The 12,820-nt window shown below is 43.1% G+C and overlaps 1 protein-coding gene across 1 annotated transcript in view; it reads left to right on the top strand.

Annotated features, from left to right (window-relative positions):
* Positions 1–55: 55 nt before the first annotated feature.
* SYT11 (synaptotagmin 11) overlaps positions 56–12,820 on the top strand; it is a 22,814-nt gene continuing 10,049 nt past the window's right edge. Inside the window, exons 1-3 of the mRNA XM_019513404.1 lie at positions 56–66; positions 159–1,086; positions 9,409–9,529. Of these exons, the coding sequence (XP_019368949.1) occupies positions 56–66; positions 159–1,086; positions 9,409–9,529 (1,060 nt within the window). The remainder of the gene's footprint in view (positions 67–158; positions 1,087–9,408; positions 9,530–12,820) is intronic.

Genomic DNA, 12,820 nt, shown 5'->3' on the forward strand with positions numbered 1-12,820 from the left:
GGTGGGATACAACATTCAAAGTAGATGTTTTTATTAAGTGAAACTTGGGTTATCTATGGCAAAGGGGTAGGAAATGTCTCCTTCATGGCAAAAAATAAATCGAGGAAAAGATTTAAGATTCCTAATGAGTTTGACATAAAGAACATAGAATAAAAAAGTTTTTATGTTAATTTGATAGCATCACTGATTGTACTAGGTTCTGCACAGATAGAGAAGCCTTGGGGGCACTGGCTCATCCCAGATTGTTTTGTTGTCTTTGCAGATGTCTCTCCAGTTGTAGCAGGGCTCATTGGTGCTACTGTCCTTGTAGTTTCTGTCTCAGTAACGGTATTTGTTTGGACATGCTGCCACCAACAAGCAGAAAAAAAGCACAAAAACCCTCCTTACAAATTCATTCATATGCTGAAAGGCATCAGTATCTACCCGGAGACCTTGAGTAACAAGAAGAAAATTAACCGTATCCGGAGAGACAAGAATGGCACTGCCAAGGATACTGGAAAAGGAAACCTCTTGGTGGATGCTGCTGAGGCTGGCTTACTGGGCTCTGAGAAGACCCCAGATGGACTTAATGCAACCACCTGTGTTGATCAGCTCCCAATAAAAATGGATTATGGAGATGAACTAAGTCCAGATCAAAGCCTCACCCCGGGTGGGAGTAAAACCTCCTCCCCATCTTCCCCAGAGGAAGATGTCCTGCTGGGAGAACTGACTTTCTCAGTGGACTACAACTTTCCCAAAAAAGCACTGGTGGTGACCATTCAAGAAGCCCATGGGCTGCCCATGATGGATGAGCATACACAGAGCTCTGATCCCTATATAAAGATGACAATTCTTCCAGACAAAAGGCACCGAGTCAAGACTCGTGTGCTTCGCAAGACCTTGGACCCTGTCTTTGACGAGACTTTCACCTTTTATGGGATCCCCTACAGCCAGCTCCAGGATTTGGTGCTCCACTTCCTGGTGTTGAGCTTTGATCGTTTCTCACGAGATGATGTGATTGGAGAAGTCATGGTGCCGCTTGCTGGGGTAGATCCAAGCACTGGAAAGGTCCAGCTCACTAGGGAGATCATCAAAAGGAACATACAAGTAAGTGACTTCTTTTAGTTTGGAGAGATGCTTTGTGCTGTATGTTTGACCCCTTGTAATGTGATCCCCAATTAGGCTGTTCTTTTGTTGGGGAGGACTCGGTGTGTCTAAGAATGAGACTGTGACCCTGACTTGCATGCATAGCTTTTACTTGCACTAGTCTCACTCAGCGAAGCTGATGAGAACACTTGTGTAAGAACAGCTGTCAGGATTGGACTTCATATTTTTGTGTAATTTGGCTGAAGTCCAAAGTCATGTGTTTGTCATCTGACATTGTGCTCAATAATCAAATTTCCCATTTAATCTGTACAGTGCTTCACACACTTAGGTGTTACGGTTACAGAAGTAATTTCCAGCACGTTACTAACAGTGAAGCATGGAGGACAGCAGCCTAGAGGAAGATTTTAGGATGCCTTAAGTGCTGGTTGTTCTAGTAACTTGCTGTAGATTCTCATTGTCCTCTGCTTTGGGTTTAAAGTTTTATTTTTCCTTTGTTTAATATCCATCAGGCAAACTTAAAAATAAATTATACTTGAGTAATTAACCTTTGACATAGATTGATTTGTTGTTTTAGTATAACGTTTTTAAAGTGAAAATAGTTTAGTGCTGACTTCATCTTAAATTGCAAATTTAATGCACTAGGGACAGAAATTTCAGAGTGGGTTTGCTTGAGCAATGCCTCTTCATGAAATCATAGGTGCTCGGCCTGTCTGAAATCAGTTTGGAGGTATCTAGAACTAGTACTGCAAATAATATTTCAGCTAAATAAACTGCTGATAAAACACGTAGCTGTTTTTTGTTGTTGTTGTTGTAAATTATATCCTGAAAATCAGTTTGTTATTCCTGTGGTGAGATTTTTTTTTTACTTTGCCAAAATTTCTAGTTTCTCTCAAAACAAAAACCAAAGCTAAGCACTCAATAGCTTCTCAGTAAATCCTCCAGCTGGAGACTTGGAATATGCCATACTGACCCACTGAAACATTACAGATTTGACAGAAAGTTTCTTATTTAGTTTTTGGGAAAGGGGAATTTGTGCTAACTGGAGGTCTCCATTCTGGGAGAGGCAGAAAGTAAGGCAGTATGATGATGTGGATGGCTGTCTATAAAAGCTTGTGTCCCTCCAAACTAGTCGGTCTTCAAGGTACCACCTTGGCATGCCTCCTGCCTGAATTCAGAATAACATGGTTGGTTGCCCTCCTCTCTGATTCTGAAAAGCAATTAATTTAGGCCACTGTCTCTTTCACTGGGAAGGACTTAATGCAGCTGTCTGACTGGGTGAGGTGATGTGTGACCATCTCTAGGGCAAATGTGCCTGCTGTTGATATGAAAAAAACAGACTGGCTGTGACAAGCTAAACAGTAGGGATGCCAGGCAGTTAGTAATGTATAGCTGTGCTTCTATAGTTTTGCAGTTCTCTGTGCTTTGGTAATGGAAGATTGATCTGTGTAATCACCAAATGATAATTTTTCAATATCCAGTGAACATACATGGCTGCTAGATGGTGAAAGATGAGGGGGAAAGATCTTCACCTGTACCTTAATTCTTCTTTACTGGCTTTGGGCAGCTCAAAAGGACATTTAAAATACCCATTTTTGCTGAACTTCTGAAGACCCTTCAGAGAAGATGCAACCAGCACGACAGAGGTTCTGCAAAGTGCTGTGGTCCATGGAGTGGCTCTGGGAGGTGACCCCAGTTCAGAGACAGCCTCAGAGCTATTTAAGTTGTATCAGTAGAGGTGCACAAGACTGCTGTTGGTTGCTCAGGGGATGATCTCACCAGAGCTGTAAGCAAGTCGTACCTCTGTGCTAACACTGCTAGATCTATCTACAGCCTTGGCTAGTATTGATCATGAGATGGTGCTGACTCATCTGGTACTTGGCAGAGGCAGGCATTCTCTTACAGATGGATGTCTTTATTCTTTTGGAGATGTTCCAGAGAGCCATAATGGGTAGTTGCACACTTCCCCAAGGGCTGCCTTCTTTCAGGGCTCCATCGTCACCATTCTTATTCAACATGTTGAAGCCCTGGAGGAGACTGAGATGGATACACTGTGCCCTTTTTACACTTTTCCACTAGGTCCTCTCAGTGCTGTTTGTCAATATTGTAATGTCTGGTTGCAAAAGGGCCCAGAATGAAAACCAGCAAGTAGAAACAATTTTAATTTTTACTTCAACTTGCTAACTTTGGGACTGCCCAAGAGCTCCCACTGACAGTATGTGGCAACTCAGCCTTTAGAAAAGGCATCCTGCCGGTGCACATTAGACAAGAGCTCCAAGCTCTGCATCGGCTGCCATTTTGCATCTGGATGCAGTAAAAGGATTTGGTCGTTATATAGAAAAGCAGTTTAGGACTTGGAATCATCCACTTTGCAGGAGATACTTCTTCTTCCTTTATCCTGCCATGACAGCTTGTTTATCAGAGATGTTTTGGCTTTATCATCAGGTTTGGGATTTTCCACTGCCCCTACCCTCTCCACTGCCTAATGGGATGGGGTTATTTTAAAGCGTGCCTGCTGATGATGGTCCAAGATATGCCATTGTGTCAGCCATCCAAAGCTGGAGTGCAGTAATGTTCCAGCATAATCTTGCACTTTCACATACTTGTACCATTGGATGGGCAGACAAGCTACACCTTCCTGACCCCTTGGTATTGCCAGAACAACACAGAGGACTCGCATGGTGTAACACACTTGGGCCCACAGCACAGTGCTTTGTTGACTACTGGGTACTGTATGCTGAAATCTAATCCTGAGGGAGCAGCTAGACCCTGACTCTTACTGCTTTTAGAGTGTAAGACAAAATGTATCACTTGGTGCAACTTGTCTCTCAATGGTGAAAAGGCCTTACCCCTGGGAATTAGTATGTTGGATGGCCAGGGGTGGATAGCAAGGTGGGGAGCAGTCATGCACCTGACATCCCCACGCCCACTTTGATTCCTGCTCCACCCAAAGTTTAAAACCAGCTTCCTCGGAAGGGCAGTGGCATTTCTATTCGGGCAGCACTGAGGGAGTCATGACTAAACTCTTCACTTCACAGCTATTAACAATTCTCTCTCCTTTTTAATAGTCTGTACAGTCCACTTTTCAAACAATTTTTTTTCTTCTACAGCCTTGCTGTCTGTTAGTTATTCCTGGTAATGTCTCTCTCACAGCTCTGCAAACTGTTTTTAGCTCTAGCTAGAAACCTTAACTCAGGTGTGGTAATATTGGCTCATGTGTAGAAATGATGACACGGAAGTATTTGAGACAGTCAAGTTGCTCAGGAAGACTAGATTATTTTGATTAATCTGAATCAGATGTACATTTAACTATAATGACTATAGTACTAGCAAAACAATATCTTTTTACTATTGTTGCCTAGGTTGGGTTTTTCTAAACTCTCTATATATAATCTAGTACGTGAGTGCACATTCCAATAAAGTTATATTTGTTTTTGCTTTGATCTTAAACTGAATAATGTAGCACTAAGGCCCCTACCTTATTAATAAAGCTGCTTGTTTCTCTGTAACTGGAGGAAAAAAAGTGTTGTGCTCTATCTGACCATGTACTGTACCATCTGTACCCCTTCTGCTCAAAACCCTCGCTCTGCCCATGTGGATCATCACCTTTTTTGGACTGTGACTTCTTAAAAACAATGGTGGCTGCTTTAGGCAGTACAAGCATCGTTTCTTAATGAGGGGAATGTTAAATTCAGTCCTGTAAAATGGTATTTTTTCCACAGATACTGCAGCAATGGGCAACAGAGAATGGTGTATAATAAATACATGTGGTAAATGGAAGACAGAAACTAGGCCAAGAATTGGGGTCAGCAGACTAACTGCAGATTCTCCTCAAAGGCAGCCTTGGGAAACAGCCAGTTAAAACCCTTTTATAAGTGATACGTAGAGTGGCAGCATTATAAGATGCAGAACTCAGCATCTTGCTTCCAATTTTATGTGCACGACTTTTAAAAATAAATTCCTTGAAGGGACTGTGAAACTCAGTGAGCTTGTTAGGAGGAAAAATTGCAGAATAGTCTTGAGCGATTGATTTCTCCCCATATTTTACAGGTTAAAAGACAGACATGCAAATTCAAGCACCTGGGTTTACTCCTGATAGCTCTGTGAGCAAACTGACATGCTCAAGTAATATGTTCACGAGCACAATGAGAAGGTGGAGCTTACATTCAAATTCTCATTTTCCTTTAATGGTTGGTTTATTTTGGCTGCTGAGAGCGCTCAGTCAGTAGGACACGGGATTCTCCTCTTCATCGCCTGCTCTCGGCTGTTGTAGATTGTTGCTGTGTTCTATTAAACAGCTGTTGCTTTCTCGCCTTAGAAAGAGCTGCATTGTATTTCTAGGGTTAAACTGTGTGCCAGCTGGAAACATGGTCCTTGGAAGCCTTCTTAAGGAATTGTATAGAAATTATAGAACAAGCACCTCCATCATCTTGTTAGTGGTTTAGATGATTCAGCTGTCAGTTGTGCGGTGGCTTTTCTCATGGCTCTTCCACTGTTTCCAGTCCAGACAGGTTGCTGCTGTAACTGTTCCTGTCGGTCCAGCCTTGTTACTGTTCCCTCACAAACAGTCCTTCAGATGGAGTTAACATCTTATGACAGAAATGACTTGCTAGGATACATACTGGACTCATTAAATCTAACTGAAAGAATGGTTAACAAAAGAATGAAACAGACCTGGTAATTGTAGGTACTTCATCTCAAAGAGTTGCCCTAGACTCCCTGAAAAGAAAAACCTTTCTCTGTATTGTTTTTGTGTATGTAGCTCCCTAGTAACCACTGCAACTCTGCTTGTTCCCAGCTTTATCTTGCTGCTGTTCAGAGAGAAGTAGAGTGCTGTTATTCAGGCTGGAAGTTCAAGATTGTAAAATCTAGGGCATTCTGCAGTGAGTAAAAAAGGCATAAGCCCTTCACAGCCTAGGAGGGTATTCACTGAATATCCATAGATTGTCTAACCCTTGGCAAGACTGGTTTATTTCCACCTTTATTATTTCCTTCCCCAGTAGCTTGTCCTTTTATGCAGATCCAGAAGGATAGTGCCAAGAAGCTGTTGAATAAGACTCTGCTGCAATCAAAGGGAACGCCTGTTCCCTTCACATTCTCCCCACGCTGACCTGAGAACATTTTTGAATTGTGGTAAAACAGGTTACTGAATCAGAGCTTCTCAATGCTGCTGCTTTTTATTCACTGATTTTTTTGGAGGAGTTTCTACATTCATATCAGCAATCATGGACGCTGGGATAGCATCCATCACCCCCCCCACCAGACAGAGACTCTTTATGGCTTTATCTAATTGGTTTCATTGGTTTGTGTTTTGTTAATGTAATTCATTAACAACCAGGAATGACTGATCAGCATTGCTCAAGTTATCCTTTCATACATATAGTCTAAATTATTAGATACCAGAGTGATAATTGTGCTTAGGCATCACAAATAAAAAAACTCAATCTAAATAAAACGTGTCGGCCCACTTGCCTAGGCAAGGATACATGTAGGCAACATAACTAATCATCAAATGGCATTTAATTTCAATGACAGCTCCACACTTCTGAAGAGGTGTATAATACTACAAATGTCAAAGCAGTTGTGACTGAAGCCTTCTTATCAATATAACACAAAATATGGAGTATGACATGAAGAGTTTATTGAATTTTCAGAGTAAAGACATCTGTAAAGCTGCAGGCCCCAAAAGATACTCCAAACTCTTTCTGTAAGAAAAGGTATAATGTCCTCCTTACCAGGTTCACAACATTTGTAACTGTTTCCAACTAACAGAAACAATGACATTCTCTTATGAAGGTTGCATTTATTGTCGATCCCCTCAAAAAAAGAAAAATTCAGCATATGGCCCTTCCTGCACCGTTTTCCTCCTTGATGGGGATGGCAAAAACTTTGCTAACAGTCTGGCCTTGTGCTGCCTGCCTACAATTGCATGCACAGATCAATCTAGTTTTAAGTATCATCAGGTAGTGGGTAGCAACATAAGGAGACTATTAAATAGTATTCACTTATTTCAGTTGCACAAAAGCATACTCATCCTAAGCCTTAATTCCAAAAGGGCATTTCGTAGTTTCTCCTGAGATTTTTTTTTTTAAATCTGTAACCCTAGAAGCTTTCCTTTGTGGTTCTTATTTCTGAGCCCTTGAAGAGGCTACCCTCTGTCCCTTTTCTTACCCATCTTAAAACCCTGAGCATGATCTTTTGGTCTACTGAGATTCAAAATTAGCAGCTATAATATTTCCCTCCTTGCTAGGAACCTGCTAAGATATCACAACTTAACTGACAGTTTGCAAATGGGTTCTTACATTTGCACTGAAGGGTTGAATGCATCACTTGACAGGAACCAGCCCTCAAAACTCCATTCTTTAGGTATCTCTCTGATACAATTTTGCTGATAGCTGTTTCATACCCATTGATAGTAAACCAATTTCCAATGATAGTAAATAAGCAAAATTGATATATAACAGGGGTCTTGAACATGTAGCCCTGATCCAACTTGTGGGGCTTCTCATGGGCTGGACTAACCATGGCTGCTGGATCCTTGTAAGTGGCAGCATTAATTGCTGGCTGTTTTGGTACAGCTCTGGAGCACAGGGAGTTATTGCTGCTTGCCTCCTTTCCCCACCATCCTTGCCTGCCTTTAAAAACTGCCATTAACTCCCCGGGTTCCAGAGCTGTGCTGAAACACCGACTCCAGCAGCCTCAGGGATTAATGCTGCTGCTGCCTCTCTCCTGCCCCACAGCCCATACCAGGGCCTGTGAGGCCCAACAAGTTTGAAACCCCGATTTATAGCATCTGGAAGTCCAAATAAACCATTTGTTAATCTTACTATTGCAAAGACACCAGAACATTTTTTCCAACATATTTCACTTGTTCAGACTCTCTCAACTTTGTCAACTAGACTGGCATAAAACTTTCAGAAGTACTAATGTTTCTTAGTCTCAGGACCTTGGGTCTCATTGAAAGTTAATGGATTCAAGCTCCTAAAAGTGTCTTGAGACTCCCAGATTCCTCAGGCCATGTAAACATCTACTGATTTCACTAGGAGTTTTATGGCTACGTTCCTGGGAGTATCTGGGCCTTGAGTGTCTTACGGCCTCTTTAGGCACCTAAGTACTGAGTTTAGGTTCTTGGAGCTGCTTGGATGCTACCCGTGCCTGGAGGTACCTAAACTCAGTTTTCACTGATAAACTACCCTAGGTATTTAAATGTCTGTATCAGGGCATGCCATAGAATCATAGGACTGGGAAGGACCTCAAGGGTCACCTAGTTCAACCCCTGCACAGGTGCATGATTCAGTATTCCTAAACCATGCCCAAAGGCCTCTTGGGACTCTTCTTAAAAATCATCAGTGGATTCCACAAGTTCCCCAGGTGCTTGTTCTGTTGTCCTATAGTTCTTACGGTTAGGAAGTGTTTTCCTGAGATTTAAGCTAAATCGGCTTTGCTGCAGTTTAAAGCCATCACCTTGTGTCCTCTGTAGCAAAGGAGAACAGTTGTTCTCCCTCTTCCTTATTTACAGAAGTTTAGGGTTGGAAGGGACCTTGTGAAATCATCAAGTCTAGCCCCCCTGTTCTGGGTAGGAAAGGCTGCTGGGGTCAAATAACCCCAGCAAGGTGTGTGTCCAGTCTCCTGTTGAATATCTCCAGGGTAGGTGCCTGCACCACCCCCGCTGGGAGTCTGTTCCAGAGTCTGGACACACAAACAGTGAAGAAGTTTTTCCTTATATCCAAAATATCCTTTTCTCCAGCTTAAACATGTCTAGTTATCTCAGCCTTTCCTTGTGCAGCCTGCATTCCAACCCCTTTATCACCTTTGTGGCTCAGATCTAGTGATCACACATGGTAAAAAAGTTGTATTAACTCCCAGGAAGACTGACTTTTTCTCCGAATCAATGAGCTGACAAAAATAGTTAGGATTTTATTCATGTAGATTTTCCAGTTGATAATTATAGTGGACTGTATTGAAATGTACTTGTCCCTAAAGAAATGCCTGTAGGTCCTGCCCTGGAGAATTGTCTCTGGTATAAATTTAAGACATTATATTACCTGCATCTCTTGGGCCTGTTGTATCTCTGAGCTTGGAGGCAGTGTTCCTGATCCTTTTTCTACAGCACGCCATGGTAGAGGTTCAGAATGATGTAAAAGGCTCTGCTAGTGGGAGTTGCGTCTTACCTTAAGTAGAAATATCAGCATTAGGAAATTAGCATTTAGCAACAGTGTCAATCTAGGTCAACTAAGAAGGGAGCCATGACTTCCTCACAGCTGCTTATGACCCTCAGGTTGAGAATCCCTAGTTTTATAAATTATTTCTGCTTCTCTTTCACAGAAGTGCATTAGCAGAGGAGAGCTGCAAGTCTCACTGTCTTACCAGCCTGTTGCACAGAGAATGACTGTTGTGGTGCTGAAAGCTAGACATTTGCCGAAGATGGATATCACCGGTCTCTCAGGTAGAAGCTATTTACTTCAGCCTACAACTGGTCTGTTGCACTCCACTTGATGCCATTTTTCTTTTTCCCTGTAAACAAAGCAAATGCTGTTTGGTGGGGTCATAACTAACTTGCAGTTATTGATCAGTTGCTCAATGATTAGTTGCAACTCCTCAACTACATCTGAAGTGTTTGCTCTTCTATTTAATGCCTCCAAGGCAATGCCTAAAAATTAAAATCTACCCTACATGGGCAACACAGAAAGCAACTTGTGGCATGCACAAGAGAGAACCGATTGCTGTGGCAAAGGACAAGACAAGGGTTGAGAGGAAAAGACAAAAAGCTTCAATATGGTTTATATACTAGTGAGAGTAAGATGGGGATGAAAAATTCTCTGTAGAGTTTGAAATTTTTTTTTAAAGCAATTTAAAGAGCAGCTTCTGATTCTATCACCTCCAATCTCAGCATTTTCTTTGTACTATATCTTCCTGTTCCCCTTCCTTGTTACCCTCCTTCCTGAATATGCTGGACTGACAAATGTGACAACATTAGGAAGTGAAAGTAGCAAATGCATGAGTCAGGTTATGTGACAGGACCATATCATTTCAACAGCAGTAAAAATCAATGTGTTTCTGTGAGATCATAGGGGTATGCAGGTATAGGTAGTACATGGCTGTCAGGATAGCTGTTGAGAATTGGAGAAGTTGTAGGGAGGCTCAGTAGCTTTTCTTGTCAGTATAATCGGTCCTTCCTGCCCAGAGCAGCACTGCTCCTCACAAATTGCTGCCATTGCCACCCACAGCTACCTCAAATCCATACTGTAAGATGAAGTAAGTCTTCATTAGACAATGCTCAATATTATTTCTAGTTTTAGCTGGATAGTATTTTGATGGGACATGTGACACTTTACAGGGCTGCTGTTCAGCCTTCAGTCCTGCCCAGCCACAGCCCCTCATTTCCCAAGCATTTTAAGATCCAGTGTCGTCCTCTTTCACCACTGGAAAGTTTTACTGTTTTTATGGATTTTCTCTGCTTTTCTTCTCTTAGGAAGGATGTAACCTGTGTGGTAGGCCAGTAGGGGGCGCTCCTGTGCTAAGCCGCCCACCTCATTGCACCCAACCAAAAATCACGATTCAGGTGCCTCCCCTGGGGTGCCTACATCTGGCCAACCCCTTCCTGGAGTGCATCCGCAAGCCTGGGGTAACCGCTGCCACCACCTGGGCCCTGCTCTTTGTTAGGACTCTGTGCCACCTGAGGTACACAGATTCTGTAGATCTTGGGGGTGCTTAGCCCACCGTGGTATTTTGGGCTGCTTCCTTTAGCCCAATGCATTCGCAGGTAGCCTCCTGTGTGGGAGGAAAGTAAAAAGCCACATCCACCTTAGCCAGCCAAGCAAAAGGGCTATAAAGGCTAGTCGCACCCTCATAAGCATTTATAGCAAGGTGTGCTATAACAGATAGCTTTATTGATCCAAGATGGAGAGAGTGAAGAGGGAATACAAAACAATAGCAACTTGAAAGAAAACCTGCTTGAGCAAAACAGAGTGGGCTTGTGTGCATCTAGTTCACTTAATCCTAAATTACTAGCTAAATTTCAGGTAAGTTACTTGCATGTTCCTCCAGAGACTGATGGAGATTGTGGGGCTTTTTGCTTCTTTCAGCATCCCCCCTCCCAAAAAAAAGTCTACCCCTCCCAAGAGGGAGTGACCCATTTTATTAGTTTTTTGACCTCATCACTAAGTTCTAACCAAAACCCAGTATCCTCAGAACATGACTGATACAGGCCAGTTAGTTTGAAAAACATCAGCAACTTGCTGGTGGAGTGACCAGTGCCTCTCAGGTATTTGGGTGGGAAGTTGAAACAAAGGAGAAGCAAGTCCCCCCTCCCAATGGAATTGCCTAGGCCAGGGGTTGTCAACTGGGGGTATGCATACCCCTGGGGGTACTAGAGAAGGCCCTAGGAGGTACGCATGGGTGGATGGGGATGGAGCACCACCATGCACTATCCCACAAACGCAGGGGGTGGGGAAAGCTTGCACATGGTGGTTGTCACCGCTCTGCATCCAGCTGTGTGCTACCCCTGCCCCCACTCCGGGGGGGTACACTGCTCTGCATCCAGCCACCGGGGGGGTACAATGATGCAAAAAGGTTGAAAACCCTTGACCTAGGTGACCAGGTGGATTCCACAGCCAGAGTTTGAAACTGAGGTGGGGTGGGCAGACTGAGTAGGGAGGCCATCAAAAAGGGGGATTTTTCCACAACCTAATCCTAGCTTTCTTGAAGCCTGATATTTTACCTTGGCCCAAAACTTATAAAAAAACAAATCTTACTGTCTGAAATTTCTTGCATGCATCTCTATCTATGGGATAGTTTATTTGAGCAATCATTACTTTACTTCAAAACCTTCATCTGCAGTTTTACAAGGCTCAGTTCTTTCCCTCATATTATATGTTATCTATATCAGTGGTTCCCAACCTTTTTTGTGCCATGGACCTGCACAGGAGCAGTGGAGCCGTCTGCCTCCCTCCTGGGGCCTACCCTGACCCCCAGCTTTAACCCAGCACATCACTGCCAGCAACAGAAGCTGTTCTCCCAGGTTGACCAACGGGGAGCCAAGCAGGGGCTCGTGCCATGACCTGGCAGTGAACACTTTGTGGCCCAGTACTGGGCCACAGCCCAGTGGTTGGGAACCTCTGATCTATATGAAACAACATGAGCCATAATTCCAAATAGGTGGATGACACCCAATTCCATCTCTCCAAAGACAACTGGAAATAAGGACCATTGCCCAGCTATCTTAAAGCCCACATGGAACCAGCACCTATAGATGAAGAGCAAGACTGAGCTGAGGCTCGCAGGTACAGCCAAATTTTTTGAGGAATTTGCTTCCTCTTTGGTGTCCCCCATTATAAGGACATCTGGCCTCAAATTTTAGGTTGGTCTGCAGCTCTAGGGTGTTTGGGCTAAAGTAGTTACTGTGGTAAAATTACTCACTTCTATCAAGGACTGGCCACAGTACTGTACTTTCTCCTATTAGTGTCCTCATTATCATGAGCTATTTGGTACTGCTGGCATTAATTACTGCAGTTCACACTTAGGAGTGAAGCTATACCCTGGAAAGAGTTCTTATTGACACATACTGCAGCAGTGAACCTGCTGGGCACCACAGACTGATATAAATACATCACTGCTGTGCATTTCTCTGAACTGGGGCTTCATTGACTATAGAGCCAAGTTCAAAGGCTTTTTTTGATATTTAAGGTCCTCTACTTTGTTGGACTCAATACCATCTTTCCATCTGCAACCAGGGATT

The sequence above is a fragment of the Gavialis gangeticus genome, unplaced genomic scaffold (genome assembly GCF_001723915.1).
Source record: "Gavialis gangeticus isolate Ggan-Ray unplaced genomic scaffold, GavGan_comp1, whole genome shotgun sequence".
NCBI lineage: Eukaryota > Metazoa > Chordata > Crocodylia > Gavialidae > Gavialis > Gavialis gangeticus.